The following is a 20,717-nucleotide window of genomic DNA, read 5'->3' on the forward strand; positions in this document are numbered from 1 at the left end:
GCATGATATTCTGACACAATGTACAGAACTGCAGTCATCAAATTCAGTATATTAAGGTATATTTATTTAATTTATTTAATATACAGTTACCAAAGCCTAAAAATGCCAAAGACGTGCAACACTAAATACTTAAAAATAGTTTAGGTCTTTCACATGAGAATCACATGTAATACTTAAAAGACACATCTATGTATAGGATGTATAATTTTGTATGATATCATGGCATGATATAGCAGGAAATAAAATCTATATGTACATACAAATTAAGTAGTAAAGTGGATATTTAAAATACATGTAAGAAGTCATACAGTAGTAATGCTTTTTACACAGACAAATTAGATGTTTGTTTGTTTCTTTTCTGATGAGATGTGATTTTGTCTACATTTGATATGATATAGCAGGACAGCACAAAACGACTCATCTCTTAGGCCATAGACGAGTGGAGTAACTGCCCTGGCAATGACATTAAATACGATAAAGTTGAAAAAGCGGATTGATAAATATAACTGAATGTCTAGCTCTATGACAACTGCCTCAATATAGGGACAAATAATCTCGGCAGTACACAGGATCAGCTGAAGCATATGCATTGAGATGGTGCGCAGACCTTTCCCTGCTGATTTCTTGTCAACAGAGGCCCTCCGGGCTGCACGCACAATCATCAAATAGCAAAAGATTTCAGTGACTAAAATGAATAAAAAATCAACAATATATAAAATACTCCTCATTTCACGGTGCCAGTGCTCTGGAGTCATGAGCTCATAATGACACAAGGTCGGCTCTAAAAAATATTGTTCTGGTACAGTTGCAACAAGGATAAAAAAATCCAAAAATGGCATTATGTAGCTTAACATCCAAATGATGAGGATAACAGTAAAGGTTCTGCTGGGAGTAGAGATAGCATTATGTCTCAGTGGCATGCAGATGGCAACGTAGCGCTCCACACACATTGCAGTGATAGTTAGCGGTGTGCTTGATGTCACTGCATCCATGAACATACACAATGGAATACAGAATGCTATTGGCAGGAATACTAAGCTGTATGAGAGAATCACCACAAAATCAGACATTAAAAGAAACATCAAATCAATCAGTAAGGTGTGAGCGAACAATATGTAACGTGTCTCAGTTCTGAAAGCCTGCTTTCTGTAGAAAGTGAAAAGCATAAGGACATTGATGAAGACAAAAGGCCACACAAACAACTGAGTAACAACCAGTGTTAAGTTCATCCTCACTGGATCGTAGCTAATCAGTTGCATTTGGTGAATGCTGCTGCTTTCATTCCTATTGCTGTTGCACTCTGCTGTGCACATATCTAGGGAAAACATGGTGATGTTAAGGACTGTATTGTAACAAATTTTAGAATTCTAGAAATATAAGATAAATAAAAAAATCCATGTTAATAATTTTACCATAAAGGTTAAGTGTAAAGTATAATTGAAGATATAGCCTAATTCAGAGAAATACATTTCATGGTATTACATGTATATAACTGTCATGGCATTCATTAGACAGTAATTACAAATGTAAAATTTGTTTAATATCTCAATTAATACATTACCTGCAATATAATAGAGTTAACTAATAATAGAGTTAATAGGAGACTGACTTTGGGCAAACATTTAAATAGCATCTCAACAAAAGGATTTTAATATGCATTTGTTGACATCATGGACACGTAGCGTATTTGCCAAACCTGTATGGTGGGGGGGAGGGGTACACACTTAATAAATATATTCACATAGGAAAGGTGAGTTAAAAATAAAATCCCTCATTAGGCATTCTATTGCAATAGCCACTCCATTATGAGTTGAGATCACGGTTAACAGATTAGTCTAATGCATGCTCTGTTGAAAGAAAGAGATCTCCATTTATGAATGTAATGGCTTAGCCAACAATATTTGACAGTTGTCCTCTGTTTGACTAAATGACTAAACTGAGTAATAAAAAAAACATCCATGCTGTTTGGCTGACAAAATTTAATGAGGCAAAGTTTGCCCACTCAGGCAGCTGAATTAAACAGTGATTTTAAATCACTCATCTTCATAGACAGTTTGTAATGTTATGTAACTGCAGATTACAGTAGATAACAGCAGATGACTAAGATTACACTTGCATTTACACTAGGATAGCTTAGAGGGAGATTTTGTTTGCTTAGAATTTAAAAAGGTGGTGAGTGTATTCATCATCCGAGTTTAATGGCTGAAAGAACTGCACAAACCAGAAATGTGGGACATTTCTCTGAACTGGTATTACAGCAGCACAGAATTACATTGAAAAGCAAAATAGCCTACCACATATGTACAAATTGTCATATTGTCAGGTTTACATAAATAAATACATAAACAGGAGAAAGATATAAAAAGAATTTTAAAAAGCAGTTAAAGTATAACTTGCAGTAATTAAGATGCATACATACACACATGGACAAAATTGTTGGTATCCCTTGGTTAATGAAAGAAAAACGGTCACAGAAATAACTTGAATCTGACAAAAGTAATAATAAATAAAAATTCTATGAAAATGAACAAATGAAAATCCTACATTGAACCATGTTTCAACAGAACTATTTTAAAAAGTAAACTTATTAAACAGGCCTGGACAAAAATAATGGTACCCCTGAAACTAATGAGACCAAAGGGAAATGTTAAATCAAGGTGTGTCCACTAATTAGCATCACAGGTGTCTACAATCTTGTAATCAGTCAGTGGGCCTATATATAGGGCTACAGGTAGTCACTGTGCTGGTGACATGGTGTGTACCACACTCAACATGGATCAGGGAAAGAAAATTATTGACAAGGTAAAGTTTAAAAGACCATCTTCAAACAGCGTGATGTTCCTGTGACTACAGTTGCACATATTATTCAGATATTTAAGATCCATGGGACTTGGGGACATAGCAAACCTCCCTGGACGTGGCTGGAGAAGGAAAATTGATGATAAATTAAAGATACGGATAATACAAATGGTAACAAAAGAGCCCCAAAAAACTTTAAAACTTTAAAGACATTAAAGGTGAACTTAAAGCTCAAGGACCATCAGTGTCAGATGTTGTAAACAAATCATAAAAAAGCCAGACTGGAATTTGCAAGTACATATTGACAAGCCCCAATGCTTCTGAGAGAATGTCCTATGAACAGATGAGACTTTTGGAACAAATGGAACTTTTTGATGTGTGGCACATCAGCTCTATGTTCACAGATGGAAAAATGAAGCATATCAAGAAAAGAAGACTGTTCCTACTGTGAAACATGGAAGAGGTTCTGATATGTTCTGGGGCTGCTTTGCTGCATGTGGCACAGGGTGTCTTAAATCTGTTCAGGGTACAATGAAATCTCAAGACTATCAAGGGATTCTAGAGAGAAATGTGCTCCCCAGTGTCAGAAAGCTTGATCTCAGTCACAGGTCATGGGTCTTGCAACAGGATAATGACCCAAATTACACAGCTAAAAACACCCAAGAATGGCTAAGAGGAAACATTGGATTATTCTGAAGTGGCCTTCTATGAGCCCTGACCTAAATCTTATTGAGCATCTTTGGAAGGAGCTGAAACATGCCATCTGGAAAAGGCATGAGGAGTGGGCCAAAATACCTGCTGAGAGGTGCAGAAGTCTCATTGACAGTTACAGGAATCATTTAATTGCAGTGATTGCCTCAAAAGGTTGTGCAACAAAATGGTAAGTTAAGGGTACCATCATTTTTGTGCAGGCCAGGTCATTAACCAAGGGGTACCAACAATTCTGTCCAAGTGTGGGCACCTTCACAGTAACATGTCCCAGATTACACCTTTTCTATTGTACACAACAGTGTAATCTGTAGTTCACTTATAGTGCCACTCCTCCGCTTCTTTTTCTACCACTCCATGCTGCGAGATGAAAGCTGGGGATTGACATATTCGAGTCCAGGATATCAGCGGCAAGCCAGGTCTCTAAAAAACCTAGTGCGCTGCACCAACGGTTCTTCTTCTGAGACACCATGAGCACATTCAGCATCTTGTTAGAGAGCAACGTCACCTGGGCATGGAGTTTACCAGAGCTTCACAGGTTGCCACTGGAATGCTTTTCCACTCCTCCATGACGACATCACAGAGCTGGCTGAGATTCAAGACTTTGCGCCCCTCCACCTTCCGCTTGAGGATGCCCCAAAGATGTTCTATTGGATTTAGGTCTGGAGACATGCTTGGCCAGTCCAACCCCCTTCCCCTTAGCCTCTTCAATAAAGCAGTGGTCGTCTTAGAGGTGTGTTTGGGGTCATTATCATGCTGGAACACTGCCCTGCGACCCAGTTCCCGGAGGGAGGGGATCATGCTCTGCTTCAGTATTTCACAGTACATATTGGAGTTCATGTGTCCCTCAATGAAATGTAACTCCCCAACACCTGCTATACTCATGCAGCCCCAGACCATGACATTCCCACCACCATGCTTGACTGTAGGCATGACACACTTATCTTTGTGCTCCTCACCTAATTGCTGCCACACATGCTTGAGACCATCTGAACCAAACAAATTAATCTTGGTCTCATCAGAGTTCCAGTAATCCATGTCCTTTGTTAACATGTCTTCAGCAAACTGTTTGCGGGCTTTCTTGTGTACAGACTTCAGAAGAGGCTTCCTTTTGGGGTGACGGCTATGCAGACCAATTTGATGTAGTGTGTGGCATATGGTCTAAGCACCTGACAGGCTAACCCCCCCCACACCTCTTCAATCTCTTTCAAAGACAGTGTTTGGATGTGACACTGAGCATGTGCCCTCTACTTCTTTGGACGACCAACGCAAGCTCTGTTCTGAGTGGACCCTGCTCTTTTAAAACGCTGGATGATCTTGGCCACTGTGCTGCAGGGCTTCAGAATGGTGTGCTTTAGGGTGTTGATCTTCTTGTAGCCTTGGCCATATTCATGTAGCACAACAAATCGTCTTTTAAGGTTGACCATAGGTTGGTAGTCCATGCACTATATTCTATTTGATCTTGATGAGATGATCTTTTTTACTACTTGTGTATCAGCTTTGCACCATTCCAGTTGGTACTAGGCCTCAGAATGGGCAGCGGTTAGAGCTCCAGGGGTATTGATGACAGAGTTGTGGTTTTGATACCTGTGCTCGGCAAGCTGCCACTGTTGGGGCCTTGAGCAAGGCCCTTCACCCTCTCTGCCCACCACTTCGGGCACATTTGCCCACATTTACTGTCTGTATTCACTTTATGGATAGGTTAAAGGTGAAGGCCAAATTCCATCTGTGTTAAACACAAATGGTAAATATGGTTGTCTTGTCTTGAGTAGATCCTGTTTGTTCACTCCTAAAATACAAGAGTTAGATGCAAATCTCACATTACATCTCTTTATTAGCTAAAATATAGTTTATCTTGAATTAATCTTCCCCATATCTGTGTACAACTGGTTTTGCACTGTAGAAATAAATTTGATGTACACAGCTGCACAAACAAAATTAATTTTTAATTGTCAGTCATTATTATAAACCAGCTGACTGCATTTATCAGTACCTACTAAAAGTGGTCAAAGAAAGGTGAACCACCAAGAGGATAATGGTCACCTAAGGCTCAGTGATTTGATCCATGGAGGCCTCACCTCACACCTTACAGGTTTTAAAGGATTTGCTGCTAACGTTGCTAGATACGAAAATACACCTTTGGAGGTCTTGGAGTCCATGTTTTGAATATTCAGATCTGATGTGGCAGCACAAGGGTATAACATATTGGTACCATTTGTTAATTAGATTATTACTATGACAATGATGATAGCTTTAAGTCAGTCTCTGGAATCTCCACAGAAGTAGTCATTCTTCTGGATGGCACTGATGGAAATACCCCAACCTCTGGGTCAGAACATGGAACAACAGGTTTGAGGAAAGAGAGTGGAATGATTTGGCCACACAATACTAAACAGCTAGGTCAAGCATGTACTTAACATTCATTTTTTTCAATGACCTTAGAACACCAAATCTGATCCCCATGCAGGACATTAGTTTTTACCCCAATGGCAATTAGCTTGTTGTTTGTTGTCAGCTTCTACCTCGAATCTAATGGGGGTAGAGCAATGGATGGAAGAATAATATTCTCAAGCTACTGATCATTAGGAGAAAGTTCACAAGTTTGTACCAGACTGTTAGCTGTTTACCGGGAGCCAGAGCGCTGGACATTAGCGGCAACCTTAAGCGGCTAGCAAACAGGAGATATTCAAGGATAGTTATTCATGTAGGGGGCCAATGATATCCGTCTGCGGCAGTCAGAAATAACTAAGGATAATATTAAAGAGGTGGTTAAACTGGCCCAGACGATGTCCGATGCCGTAATTTGCTCTGGTCCCATCCCAATGAGGCGCGGCGCTGAGTCCTACAGCCGACTCACAGCGCTGAACCGCTGGATGTCCAAGTGGTGTTCCGAAAATCATGTGGGCTTCATAGATAATTGGTTAAAGTTTGAGGGCAAGCCTGTTTTTTTAGGTAGGGATGGTGTCCACCACACGCGGGAGGGTGCTGCCTTACTTTCGTGCAGCATAGCTCATAGTCTGCTAGTTAGTCGGCAGAGGAGTGTAAAAGGCTGCTGACAATCCAGAGCCGAGACCAGGCCGCAGACAGACCGGCTAAACCGACCGTCTGCGAGCTGCTTTGAGGCGTCACCCAGGTTTCACTGTATTGAGACTGTGTCTGTGCCCCGAATTAAACCCAAATGTAGAACATCTAGATCAGCTCGTTTTAATCATTTAATCAGTGTTAAAATCTCTCATTTCAACGATAACACCAGCACCTCAGACCTAAAGCTTGGTCTACTTAACATTAGATCACTATCCTCAAAAGCAGTGATCGTGAATGAAATTATATGTGATCAGAAACTAGATGTTTTCTGCCTCACCGAAACCTGGATTAGACCTGATCAATATATAGCTCTAAATGAAGCCACCCCCGCAGGCTATAAATATGTACATAGCCCTAGATTATCAGGCAGAGGAGGTGGAGTATGTATAATCTACCAGAATACACTAGAGATTATTCAAAAACACTGTAACACCTTCACTTCTTTTGAGCTTATCTACATTAATATATCAAATCCGACCACAAATAAAAATGTTTTCTCACTGATTAATATTTATAGGCCTCCAGGGCCCTACTCAGAATTTTTAAAAGAATTCAGTAATTTTTCTGCAGACTTGGCAGTGTGCAGTGACAAAGTTATAATACAGTGAGTCCAAGAAGTATTTGATCCCTTGCTGATTTTCTTTGTTTGCCCACTAATAAAGACACTATCCTTCTGCACTTTTAATGGTAGATATATTCTAACATGGAGAGACAGAATATCAAGACAAAAATCCAGAATATAATTTTAAAGAATATATTTTAATTAATTTGTATTTCAATGAGGAAAATAAGTATTTGATCCCTCTTGCCAAACACACTCAATACTTAGTGGCAAAGCCTTTGTTTGCAAGCACAGCGGTGAGACGTTTGTTGTAGTTAACCACAAGTTTAGCACACACACCAGGGGGAATTTTGGCCCACTCTTCTTTGCAGATCCTCTCTAAATCATGAAGGTTGGTGGGCTGTCGCTTGGCAACTCTGACCTTCAGCTCCCTCCATAGATTTTCGATCGGATTGAGGTCTGGCGACTGGCTGGGCCACTCCATGACCTTAATGTGATTTTTCTTGAGCCAATCCTTTGTTGCCTTTGCTGTATGTTTAGGGTCGTTATCATGTTGGAAGACCCAACCACGGCCCATTTTCAGATCCCTGGCAGAGGGGAGGAGGTTGTCCCTCAGGATTGTGCGGTACATGGCTCCATCCATCTTCCCAGTGATGCGGTGAAGTAGCCCTGTACCCTTGGCAGAGAAACACCCCCAAAACATTATGCTTCCACCTCCATGCTTGACGGTGGGCACAGTGTTCTTGGGGTCATAGGCAGCATTTTTCTTCCTCCACACATGGCGGGTGGAGTTGAGGCCAAAAAGTTCAATTTTGGTCTCGTCTGACCACAAAACCTTCTCCCAATAACTTGGTTCATCTTTCAAATGATCATTGGCATACTTGAGGCGCGCCTCCACATGTGCTCTCTTCAGCAGGGGTACCTTTCGGGCACTGCAGGATGTGAATCCATTGTTGCGCAAAGTGTTGCCAATTGTTTCCTTGCAAACTGTGGTCCCAGCTGCCTTCAGGTCATTTGCTAACTCCTGCCGAGTGGTTGCAGGACGATTTCTGACTGTTCTCAGCATCATTGCCACCCCACGAGGCGAAATCTTCTTTGGAGCACCGGGCCGAGGTCTGTTGATTGTCATGTTATACTCTTTAAACTTTCTGATAATTGCACCAATAGTTGTTACTTTCACATCCAACACCTTACTAATCTTTTTGTAGCCCATTCCAGCTTTGTGAAGGTCAACAATTCTGACTCTGAGGTCCTGTGACAGCTCTTTGGTTTTACCCATGTTGGAGACTTGAAATCTGTGTGATCTGTCTGATTCTGTGGACAGGTGTTTTTCACACAAGTGATTAGTGAGAACAGGTGGCTTCAGGTCAGGTAACAAGTTGATTGGGAGTGTCTAACTGGTCTGTAAAAGCCAGAACTGCTAATGAATACTAAGGGATCAAATACTTATTTCACTCCATGAAATACAAATCAATTAATATATATTCCTTAGATTTATTTTCTGGATTTTCTTTTTAATATTCTGTCTCTCCATGTAAGAATACATCTACCATTAAAAGTATAGAATGATCATGTCTTTATTAGTGGGCCAACGAAGAAAATCAGCAAGGGATCAAATACTTCTTGGACTCACTGTAGTAGGAGATTTTAATATTCACTTTGAAAAAGCAGACGATCCATTAACAAAGGCGTTTGTATCAATTTTAGATTCTGTTGGCATTATACAAAACATAACTGGACCCACACATTACTGTAATCATACCCTAGATTTAGTCCTGACACCCAGGTGTTAGCATTGATCAGCTAAATATTCTACCTCAAAGCTCAGTAATATCAGACCATTATCTAATCTCCTTTGAGCTACATCTAAGGCAAAATGTAAATTCTTCTCCCCAACACTGCCTAAAACGCACAATAACACCAATGACAGCTGTACAGTTTACTAAAAATCTCCCACCCCTATCGACCTTAGCTTACACTCCGTCAGACCAAACGGAGCTCGTCAAATTAACAAACGATCTAGAAAATACCCTCCGATCAACCTTAGACAAAGTAGCACCGTTCAAAAATAAAATGATGAGGCAAAAAAGGCTTGCACCGTGGTACAGTGATCAAACTCGTACCTTAAAACAAACAGTGCGGAAACTAGAGCGTAAATGGCGGACGACCAAACTAGAGGTGTTCCACTCTGCGTGGAAGGACAGCCTTAGTCAATATAGAAAGGCACTCATTAAAGCTCGCTCAGCGTATCTGGCCTCGCTGATCGAGAAAAACAAAAACAATCCCAGAGTTCTTTTTAATGAGATCTCTAAACTTACTAAAAGCCAGGCAGATACTCAACCCCAGATCCCAACATCTTTAACTAGTCATGTTTTTATGGACTATTTTAATAATAAAATAGAAAATATTAGACAACAAATCCAACCCTGCTTATTAAATCAAACATGGCCGTCACCCGATGTAGTTGCTTTAGAACAAAACTTAGTTGTAGAACAAAGGCTGGAAGCCTTCTACCCACTTCCACAGCCAGAACTAGAAAAAATTATATCCTCAGCTAATTGTACAACATGTACACTCGACCCGATTCCCTCTAAATTGCTAAAAGAAATTCTCCCAATTATAATCGGACCTCTTTTAACAATTGTAAATTCATCCCTTAGCCTTGGGCATGTACCCCAAACCCTTAAAATAGCAGTTATAAAACCTTTAATCAAAAAACCAAATCTTGATCCTAGTGTATTATCTAATTATAGACCCATCTCAAACTTAACATTAGTATCTAAGATATTAGAAAAAGCTGTGGCCCAACAACTCTGCTTATACCTGAGTAAAAATGACATGTATGAGAAATTCCAGTCTGGATTTAGACTCAATCACAGCACAGAGACAGCCCTAGTGAAGATTACGAATGATCTCCTTCTTGCCTCTGATCAAGGCTACGTATCTTTATTAGTCCTACTAGACCTTAGTGCAGCCTTTGATACAATAGATCATTCTATATTACTAGAAAGATTAGAGAAAATGGTTGGAATCACAGGGACAGCCCTATCATGGTTCCAATCATATCTAACGGGACGCTTCCAATTTGTAAAGATAAATGATTTATCTTCAAACTACGCAGAAGTAAGATATGGAGTTCCGCAAGGCTCAATTTTAGGACCACTATTATTTACATTATACATGTTACCACTGGGCTCAGTTATAAGCAGACATGGCGTTAATTTCCACTTCTATGCAGATGACACACAGCTCTATATATCAGCCAAACCTGACGATAAATTTAGATTACAGAAAATGGAGGACTGTGTAAAGGATATAAAACTCTGGATGTCACATAACTTCCTTCTCCTTAACAGTGACAAAACCGAAGTTCTCCTTTTAGGTCCAAAAGACTCTAGAAATAAACTATCAGACTTAATGTTAGACTTGGCAGATTCTCCCATCATTCCTGGTTTAGCAGCTAAAAATCTTGGCATCACATTCGACTCAGATTTATCATTTGAGCAACATATAGCTAATATTAGTAGAACAGCCTTTATGCAGCTTAGGAACATCTCCAAACCAAGAAACTCCTTATCACTACAAGACGCAGAAAAGCTAGTACATGCTTTTATTACCTCAAGGCTAGATTACTGTAATGCATTACTGTCAGGTTGTTCCAGCAGGAACCTCAATAAACTTCAGCTGGTGCAAAATGCTGCAGCCAGGGTCCTTACTAAAACTAGAAAATTTGACCATATCAGTCCAGTTCTATCAGCACTTCATTGGCTCCCAGTTAAATTCCGTATTGAATACAAAATTCTTTTATTAACATATAAAGCCCTCCTGAGTACCTGCAGGATCTTATAGTATATTACGAACCATCAAGACTACTTAGATCTCAGGGTGCTGGCCTCTTACGCGTTCCCAAAATTCAGAAAACCTCAGCAGGGGGAAGAGCCTTTTCCTATAAAGCCCCCCAGCTCTGGAATAACCTTCCAGATAATGTTCGGGACTCAGACACAGTCTCAATCTTTAAATCTAAACTGAAAACTCATCTGTTTAGTTTAGCTTTTGGTAATTAATGTTTCTTAGATAAGGGCTGCAGGTCCAGGGGTTCGCGGACCCAGGGAATTGTAGTACTCTGAGATGCTGGAGCTGTCGTCTCACTGCTTACACGCGATCACTCAGGTTTGTTGACGGTGGAGCAGATAGATGCTGGTGTTCTCAGGGTACGCCCGTGTCCGTGTTACCTTCTGGCTCTCTCCTTTTAATTATGCTGTGATAATCAGACCTGCCGGAGTCATCAGACATACCCAGATGCTGATGATCAACATTCTCTGCACTCCATAAAATTCCTCTTAGAACTAACTTCTCTCTCTTTACCTTCCCCGAGAAAATGGCCACCCAGCCCGATCTGCAGGAAGATTGCCTGCTGAGGTCCCCTCTACCTGCATCTAACCAGCTGCCACCTACCAGTCCAGCCAGCGGGTCCCCCCCCCCAACCCGCCACCACCCATGGCTCACCCGCCAGCCGCTGCTGCCTGTTTGGTGGCCGTGCTGAAACCTAGATGGACTCGTGCCTGTCTGACACTATTAATATCACAACTATTAACTTTCTGTTGTACCTGGTTTGGTAATTTTTATCATTAATGTTTAAAACAGTCTGGCCAGAGGAGGATGGGTCCCCCTTGTGAGTCTTGGTTCCTCCCAAGGTTTCTTCCTCCAGCTCTGAGGGAGTTTTTCCTTGCCACTGTCGCCGTTGGCTTGCTCACGGGGGTCTTTGACGCTTCATGTTGTTTCTTCTTTCTTCTCTGAATCTGTTCTTTATTAAGTAATAATTATGTAAAGCTGCTTTGTGACGACAACAGTTGTAAAAAGCGCTATACAAATAAATTTGACTTGACTTGACTTGACAAGTGGTGTACACATGGGAAAAAGCATTTGCCTTGGTGTTACAGGAGCCAGGATGAAATTAATAATAATAATAATAGCCAGTAATGATCCCCTATACCTTATTTATTTTCTGATTTAGAGTGAGTCTATGTGGGAAGAAAGCTACTGGGTGACGTCTACTGGAAGCACCTACTTGCTGAAACAAAACAGCTCCCAGTCCAAATCAGAGACCTCCACCTCAACTACAAAGGACAGGGTAAAATCCAGGTGCTTAAGAATGGTGGCAGATCTAAATGCCAGTACTGAATGTTTTATATGCTTGGAGGCTTTAGTTCAATCTTTTAGTATTACCTTTGAGTGACCTAGTAAGGGTAGCTGTCCCTCGGGGTATTCCTAATGAAAGCCTAAAGAGGCATTACATAAGCCGAAAGGCATTACTAGGTACTCATAGTTAGGGCTCTACTAAATTCACAGGAAAATGTGCTTAATTTAACAGACTTCATTTTTCATATAGCTGGGGGGACTGCTGCTGATGACATCCTGGGATTTTTTTAAAGCTTGAGTTAATCAAAACAAATAGCAAACACTGAGTGACTGATTTGTTTCTTGAGAGAAAGTCCATTATCTTAAGTGAATTGTAAAGGAATTTTGTTCACATTTTTGTGAAACATGACTAAAATACATATACTACCAGGAGATAATGTAATTTGCTACCTACATTATGTAATTCTTAGAAATCTACCATGTGCATATTTGGAAAGCATGCTGTCATGGTGCTCTGACGAACCACACACTCATGGATGTTAAAAGAGATGTAGTCTTTAATGTTGAAAGGGCAATCCAAAAGTGTAGTACAGCAGTCAAAGCAAGTTAGTAACAGGGAGAGCAGAACCAGATACATGGACAAGACAAAAGCATAGTCAAAAATCCAAATACAACTGGCAAATATAGGAAAAAGATAAATAAATAAAAAAACTTAAATGCCTATACTGTGTCATACACACAATAAACAGAAAAATGGTAAATGCTCTTTATGCTACAAAAATTTGACAATACATCATAGTGTGGCAAACAAACTGAGGGTTCTAAACACAAAAACAAGGATGTGAAAACCGGGGAGGAGATGCAAAACTCTGAGAAGAGTGTGAGAATTGTCTATGATTTGCTGATTTGGAGCATGTGACTGACAAAGGCTATCAGTGGAATCATAGGTAGTGTGATCTGTGGGGTTGTCCGAGATGGAGGGTAAGCCAGGAAGCATGTGAAAAATTGTAACCATATGGGAATTAATAGATATACTACATTTTCATTTGTGATATAAATTAAATGTAGACCTCTCACTGGACCCCCAACAGATTGACCTGCTTTTCTCTGTTCGATCAGCCTCACCTGGACATTTTGCACAGACGTTTTGCACACCTGGAAAGCCTTCATGTCTTCTTATGTCATTTCTTTTTTCTGTCTTTTACTAATTACTAATTATGTAAAGCTGCTTTGTGACAACAACAGTTGTAAAAAGCGCTATACAAATAAATCTGACTTGACATATGGATTTTGGAGGAGAATCAGTTTGATAAACCCTTATTTACACTTAAACTCTACACAGTTTTAGGAAATAGAGTTCTTTCAATGTAAAATTACAATGTGCAATATTTCCATGCCCCCATGTGTGATTAAGGCTCAATTGTGCAGTTTTCTGTAAATAATATTATTCTTCAGTTGTTTGACTTTTATTATTTACATTGTGTATATATATATATATATATATATATATATATATATATATATATATATATATATATATATTGCTAATTTATCTACTTTTTGGATTATCTTGGATCATATCTTAGTGCAAGACAGTGTGCTGTACCATATGGCCCAAAACCCAGTCCTCATGCAGCCCCTTGTCATCTAGAATACAAGAACTCTCTGGAAAAACTCACACACGTTTCACTGGCCTTCAATGCATGCTGAAGTGAAGAACTGGCATTTGCTGCGCTAATATACTTCTATTGTTTACATGCAAAGATTTTCTTTAATCTAATTCAATTGATTCCCATTAAAGACTAAGACTAACCTATTGAAAATTACCATTTACATGCGTGCTACATGTAAGCCAATCCAAGCATTGTCCCTATATTGAGGCAACATAGGATCATAGGAGTTCCAGTAAAAAGTGCAGGGTGCAGAATGTGTTTGTATAAACAGACAGAGACTTGGGTGGGTGGAGTCCATAACCATCCTTCTTGACTTCCTCATACAGTTGCTGGTGTAAAAATCTAGAAAGTTTGGAAGCTGAACCCCGAGTATGCGCTGGGCTGGGTGCACCTCTCTCTGCAGAAAGCGGTGCAGTTACCTTACCAGGTGATGATACAGCCCGTCAGAATACTCTCCACAGTGCAGAATGTCCCAAGTTTGTGTTTCTGTCATAACACATACCCAAAACCTCTTGATTAAAGTGTTCAGTAAAGACTGGTAGGATAGACCAGTCATGCCAGTGAAGGAATTCACAGACAGACTGGAAGCATGCACCATTCAGCTAGCTGGAGGCTTTGCAGACATCTTTACAGACTCTCTCACTGTCATGCCAGTGTGTTTTACATTGTTCACGTTGTACTGGCACCCGGTTGCTATAACCCCTATCATAAGCAAGTGCTTTGTGTGGCTGGTGAGAGACCTCATTTACTTCTCACTACTTGCCACCATGGATTTATTGCAGTTTGCCTACAGGTGGAACAGATCCACTGATGATGCAACTGCCCTGACTCTGCATACTGCCCTCTTCCACCTGGACAAGAAGAACACAAATTTGAGAATGCTCTGTGTGGACTACAGTTCAGAATTTGACACCACCATTCCCACAAGGCTTGACGTCAAACTCCGGGATCTGGGTCTGAACAGCTCTCTGTGCAGCTGAATCTGGAACTTCTTGGTGGGACAACAGCAGGTGATAAGGATGTTACTTTTCAGTTGAGCTGCCCATGCATAGTGTACTTTAAGAAACATGAGAGGGTTCACACCTATCTCCACTGTGGAGTGATTCAGCACCTTCAAGTCCCTTGCTGTTTACATCACAGAGGAACTTACATGGACAGAAAACACACACGGGTGGTGAAAAAACCACAGCAACTGAGGAGGTTTGGTATGAATCCCCATATCCTCAGGACATTCTACATCTGCACTGTGGAGAGTATTCTGACAGGCTGTATCACCACCTGGTAATGGTAAAAGCTCAGCAGAGAGTGGTGCGCATAGCCCAGCACATCTTCTGGGTTAACCTTCTAAACCTTCTATTTCTACACCAGCCTGCTGTCTGAGAAAGTCCAGAAGGATTACTAAGGACTCCACCCACCCAAACCCAAACTCTTCTCACAGCTGCCCAGTGGCAGGAGGTACAGAAGCATGAAGACCAGACAGTCCAGTCTTCAGTCCACTCAGAAGACCAGTCTGTTCTGAGACAGTATCTACCCTCAAGCAATTAGTCTGCTGAACAGACAGTAGTGCAATGTACCAGTCCACATATTATTTCACTTGTCTCCTCTCACCTCCACCCCATACAAACACTCTGCACCCTACACTTACTGGAACTGTGGCATCTGCTCTGTTACATAGCACCTAAAAATACTTCTCCCCACTCACACTATACTCGTATTCTTACTCATCTAGTACATTTTAAACCAGTACAATATTGTACATAAAGTATGTGTAGTGTGTGTGTAATGTGTGTTGATAATGTTAGCTAAAGGTTGATTCATAATAATATTACCAAGCTACCAAAGTCTTAAATACTTTATATTTCTGTTATATGATGTTGTGCTTACAACTCTAGGTCCTTAAAATAGCTTAGGCCATTCATCATAAAAAAAAACACATGTAATACTTTAATAGACATTTAAGCATTTATAGAATGTGTTACTGAAAATAGTAACAAAGCTCACTTTCTGTTTTACAGGCCCAAGATTATGGCACACACTAATACCAGGCTTTTCTGTGTCCTTAGTCATCATATAGTTTAGGCTGCACTTTATGCCTGATATATGCTTAAATAAAATTTCCAATGTGTTCTGTAAACAACGGCCACTTACTTGTTTTTCCAAAAAACCTTTGTGGAGCTCACTATTTTACTACATTTCCTTCATTTGTAATGATTTCATTGCAAGATATTTCAGGAAATAAAACATACAAATTAAGTAGTTAAATAGTTATTTAAAAAGCATTTAGGAAGTCATACAGTAGTAATGCTGTTTACACAGAAAAATTATATGTTTGTTTGTTTCTTTTCTGATGAGATGTGATTTTGTCTACATTTGATATGATATAGCAAGGAAGCACAAAATGACTCATCTCTTAGGCCATAGACAAGTGGAGTAACTGCCCTAGCAATGACTTTAAATACGATAAAGTTGAAAAAGCGAATTGATAAATATAACTGAACATCTAGCTCTATGACAACTGCCTCAATATAGGGACAAATAATCTCGGCAGTACACAGGAAAAGCTGAAGCATATGCATTGAGATGGTGCGCAGACCTTTCCCTGCTGATTTCTTGTCAACAGAGGCCCTCCGGGCAGCACGCACAATCATCAAATAGCAAAAGATTTCAGTGACTAAAATGAAAAATAAATCAACAATATATAAAATACTCCTCATTTCACGGTGCCAGTGCTCTGGAGTCATGATCTCATAATGACACACGGTTGGCTCTAAAAAATATTCTTCTGGTACAGTTGCAACAAAGATAAAAATATCCATAAATGGCATTATGTAGCTTAGTATCCAAATGATGAGGATAACAGTAAAGGTTCTGCTGGGGGTGGAGATAGCATTATGTCTTAGTGGCATGCAGATAGCCACGTAGCGCTCCAAACACATTGCAGTGATAGTTAGCGGTGTGCTTGATGTGACTGCGTCAATGAACATACACAATGGAATACAGAATGCTATTGGCAGGAATACTAGGCTGTATGAGAGAATCACCACAAAATTTTGACATTAAAAGAAACATTACATCAGTAAGTAAGGTGTGAGCGAACAATATGTAACATGTCTCAGTTCTGAAAGCCTGTTTTCTGTAGAAAGTGAAAAGCATGAGGACATTGATGAAGACAAAAGGCCACACAAACAACTGAGTAACAACCATTGTTAAGTTCATCCTCACTTGATCGTAGGTAATCAGTTGCATTTGGTGAATGCTGCTGCTTTCATTCCTACTGCTGTTGCACCCTGTATTGCACATATCTAGGAAAAGAACATGGTGACATTAAGGACTGTATTGTGACTAAAACTTACAAATATAAGATAAATAAAAAAACAAAACAAATTTATCATTTTACCATAAGTGTTAAGTGCGAAGCATAATTGATACAGCCTAATTCAGAGAAGTACATTTCATGGTATTACAAGCATATAACTTTCATGGCATTCATGAACATGGTGAAGTTAAGGACTGTATTGTGACAAAATTCTACAAATGTAAGATAAATAAAAAAAAACATGTTAATAATTTTACCATAAGTGTTAAGTGTAAAGTATGGTTGATAATAAATAATTTATATATTTTATATATTACGTATTTATACATATACAATTTAGAGAAGTGCATTTCATGGTGTCACAAGCATATATCTTTCATGGCATTCACATGAAAAGAATGATAAATCCTATCTAAAAAGAATGGGGAGTTCATATCTCAATAAATACTTTACCTGGAATATAATAGAGTTACCCAAATAGGAGACAGAGTCTGGCCAAACATTTAAATAGTATCTGAACAGAAGGATTTTAATATGCATTTGTTGACATCATGGACACGTAGAGTTTACTGCGTGTTTGCCAAACCCGTATGGTGAGGGGAGATAACAAGTACACACTTCGTAAATATTCACATAGGACTTACCACATAGCACATAGGAGCGTTAAAAATAAGAAAATTTCTCATCAGGTATTCTAGTGCACTAGCCACTTTGTTATGATTTTAGATCATGGTAAGCAGATTAGTCATGCCCTGTTAAAAGAAAAATATATACATTTATGAATGTCATTGCTTTGCCAACAACATCTGACAGTTGTCCTCTGTTTGACTAAATGACTAAACTATTTTTTTTTGCAAAAACAGAAAACACCCATGCTCTGAAACTGAAAAAATTTAATGAGGCAAAAAACTGTGTAGAGTTTCACCACTCAGGCAGCCAAATTAAGCAATGATTTTTGATTATTCACCATAGACTGTAGGTAATGTTTCATAACTGCAGATAACTACACTTGCACTTTGCAAAAGGTTGTAAATGGTGAACATGACATATGTTTATCACCCTAGTTTGATGGAGAAAAGAAATTCACAAACCAGAAACTGACTCAAAATCTCTGACTGCCATTATGGGTAGTCCATGTGCACTCTGTTCTATATGTGCTTAAGCCTAACCTTTGTTCAGTAATTGTATATCACTCCTCAATTCCCAGGGTTAGTTTAACCACACATTTCATCTAAGGCTGAAATAGCATTAAATGTACACAGCTGCACAAACTTTTCTTTTTAATTATCATCTAATCTTATAATCATAAACCTTGGCTGACCACAAATGTTAATGTCATGTTATCTATACTGATCTTTATCTAAAAAATATAATACATCAAAAAATAAAACATTAAAAATACATAAAAAATGTAATACTGCCAAATGCATCCCACCCATTAGCAGATGCCACTGTAGATCACAATCAGAATCAGAATTGGCATCTGCCAAGGGGTGGGATGTATTTGGCAGCAAGTGAACAGCCATGTCAGACTGGGCCAGATCATCTCAAAAACATCAGTCAGGTCTCATGGGGGTTTTCTGGTATTCAGTGGTATGTAAAAAAACTTTTGGCACCCCTTGTTTATCACCATTGTTGAAAACAAATCATAAAAAAGCCAGATTGGAATTTGCCAAACTATATATTGACAAGCCCCAAAGCTTCTGGGAGAATGTCATATGGACAGATGAGACAAAAGTGGAGATTTTTGCCAAGGCACTTCAGCTCAGTTCACAGACACAAAAATAAAGCATGTCAAGAAAAGAACACTGTCCCTAATGTGAAACATGGAGAAGGCTCTGTTATGTTCTGGGGCTGCTTTGCTGCCTCTGGCACAGGGAGTCTTGAATCTGTACAGGGTACAATGAAATGAAATCTCAAGACTATCAAGGGATTCTAGAGAGAAATGTGCTGCCCAGTGTCAGAAAGCTTGGGCTCAGTCGCAGGTCATGGGTCTTGCAACAGGATAATGACCCAAAACACAGCTACAAACACCCAAGAATGGCTAAGAGGAAAACATTGGACTATTCTGAAGTGGCCTTCTATGAGCCCTGACCTAAATCCTATTGATCATCTTTGGAAGGAGCTGAAACATGCTGTCTGGAAAAATACCCTTTAGACTTGAGACAACTGGAGCAGTTTGCTCATGAGGAGTGGGCCAAAATACCTGCTGAGAGGTGCAGAAGTCTCTTTGACAATTACAGGAATCATTTGATTGCAGTGATTGCCTCAAAAGGTTGTGCAACAAAATATTACGTTAAGGGTACCATAATTTCTGTCCAGGCCTGTTTCATGAGTTTATTTTTAGAGTAATTCTGTTGAAGCATGGTTGAAAAGCAATGTCTGATGTTTATTTCTGTGAACATTGTGGGTTTTTCTTTCATTAACCAAGGGGTACCAACAATTCTGTCCATGTGTGTAAGTCAAGCATGTACATAACATTAGTCTTTGAATGGCCTTAATTAGAAAGCCAAACCCCTTCCCCAGAGAGGAAAGTAGGTGTGTTACCCCTACGGTATCAGCTTGTTGTTTGTCTTAGCAAGTCATTTTGAATATGCTAAATGCCATCTTGAGTGTACTAAATGCTTTGTCTGTGTGGTATGATTTTATGTAACTTGATGAAAGATTATCTTGCCCCCGCAGAACATGCCGTAACATGACATATCCAGTGCTTGGGGCACAGAATTCTCTGTCCGCTTCCTTTGGCTGTGACTCCTTGCTTAAAGAGGACAGAGAATTCTGTGCTGTGTGCAGTGGACACATATTGAGTCCCTATTTTAGCCTTGCACATGCAGAGAACATAAGAACTTAACCTTAACAATTGGGAATGTAATTGGATACACGTATCCAATTACATCTCTTTTGCCTCAGGTAAGGTCAATAATAGGCTAATAATTTAACCACTAGAAAAACAATTGAGGACAAAACAATACCTATGACAAAATCATTGGTGGAAACTATTGCTAACGAAAATGTAAAAACTTTCACAGATCATTGAATTAGGCACACTGTACTAAAACAGGTTCTGGCCTGCCTTTGCTCTCAAATGCTCATGCCATGGTTTCTTGCCTTGGCTTTTAATGTCTTCAACTGTGCAGTTTTGGTGATCCTGCTCTCACTGCAGTCTTAGTTTTCTGTTCTTGGCGGACATCCCTCTTAATAATAATAATATCCCCCATAAATAGATTTTAAAATGGATTTTTAAAGGCATTTAAGAAGAATTAAATTCCTCTTCCCTTTCACCTTCAAGTGAACATTGGTAAGTTTCCCTAAAATTAAGCATGTAAGACTAAACCACTCTGAATGCTATTGCTTACATCTCATCCCTTTCATTATTTAAAAATGTGGAGTACAGTAACCAAGGTTGGAACAGCAGAGGATGAACTACTAATGGACA

The 20,717-nt window shown here is 39.5% G+C and overlaps 1 protein-coding gene and 1 pseudogene across 1 annotated transcript; both read right to left on the reverse strand.

The window, feature by feature from the left end:
• Nucleotides 1-335: 335 nt before the first annotated feature.
• Nucleotides 336-1,313, reverse strand: LOC140565113 (odorant receptor 131-2-like). The gene has a single exon (XM_072690924.1). The coding sequence runs from the start codon at nucleotides 1,311-1,313 to the stop codon at nucleotides 336-338; it is 978 nt and encodes a 325-aa protein (XP_072547025.1).
• A 14,973-nt stretch (nucleotides 1,314-16,286) lies between these two features.
• On the reverse strand, nucleotides 16,287-17,265 carry LOC140565115 (odorant receptor 131-2-like; annotated as a pseudogene).
• Nucleotides 17,266-20,717: the final 3,452 nt, after the last annotated feature.

The sequence above is a fragment of the Salminus brasiliensis genome, chromosome 11 (genome assembly GCF_030463535.1).
Source record: "Salminus brasiliensis chromosome 11, fSalBra1.hap2, whole genome shotgun sequence".
Taxonomy (NCBI): domain Eukaryota; kingdom Metazoa; phylum Chordata; class Actinopteri; order Characiformes; family Bryconidae; genus Salminus; species Salminus brasiliensis.

Excerpts from the sequence above, each read along its gene's own strand:
- LOC140565113 (XM_072690924.1), bottom strand. The coding sequence starts at position 1,313 with ATGTGCACAGCAGAGTGCAACAGCAATAGGAATGAAAGCAGCAGCATT.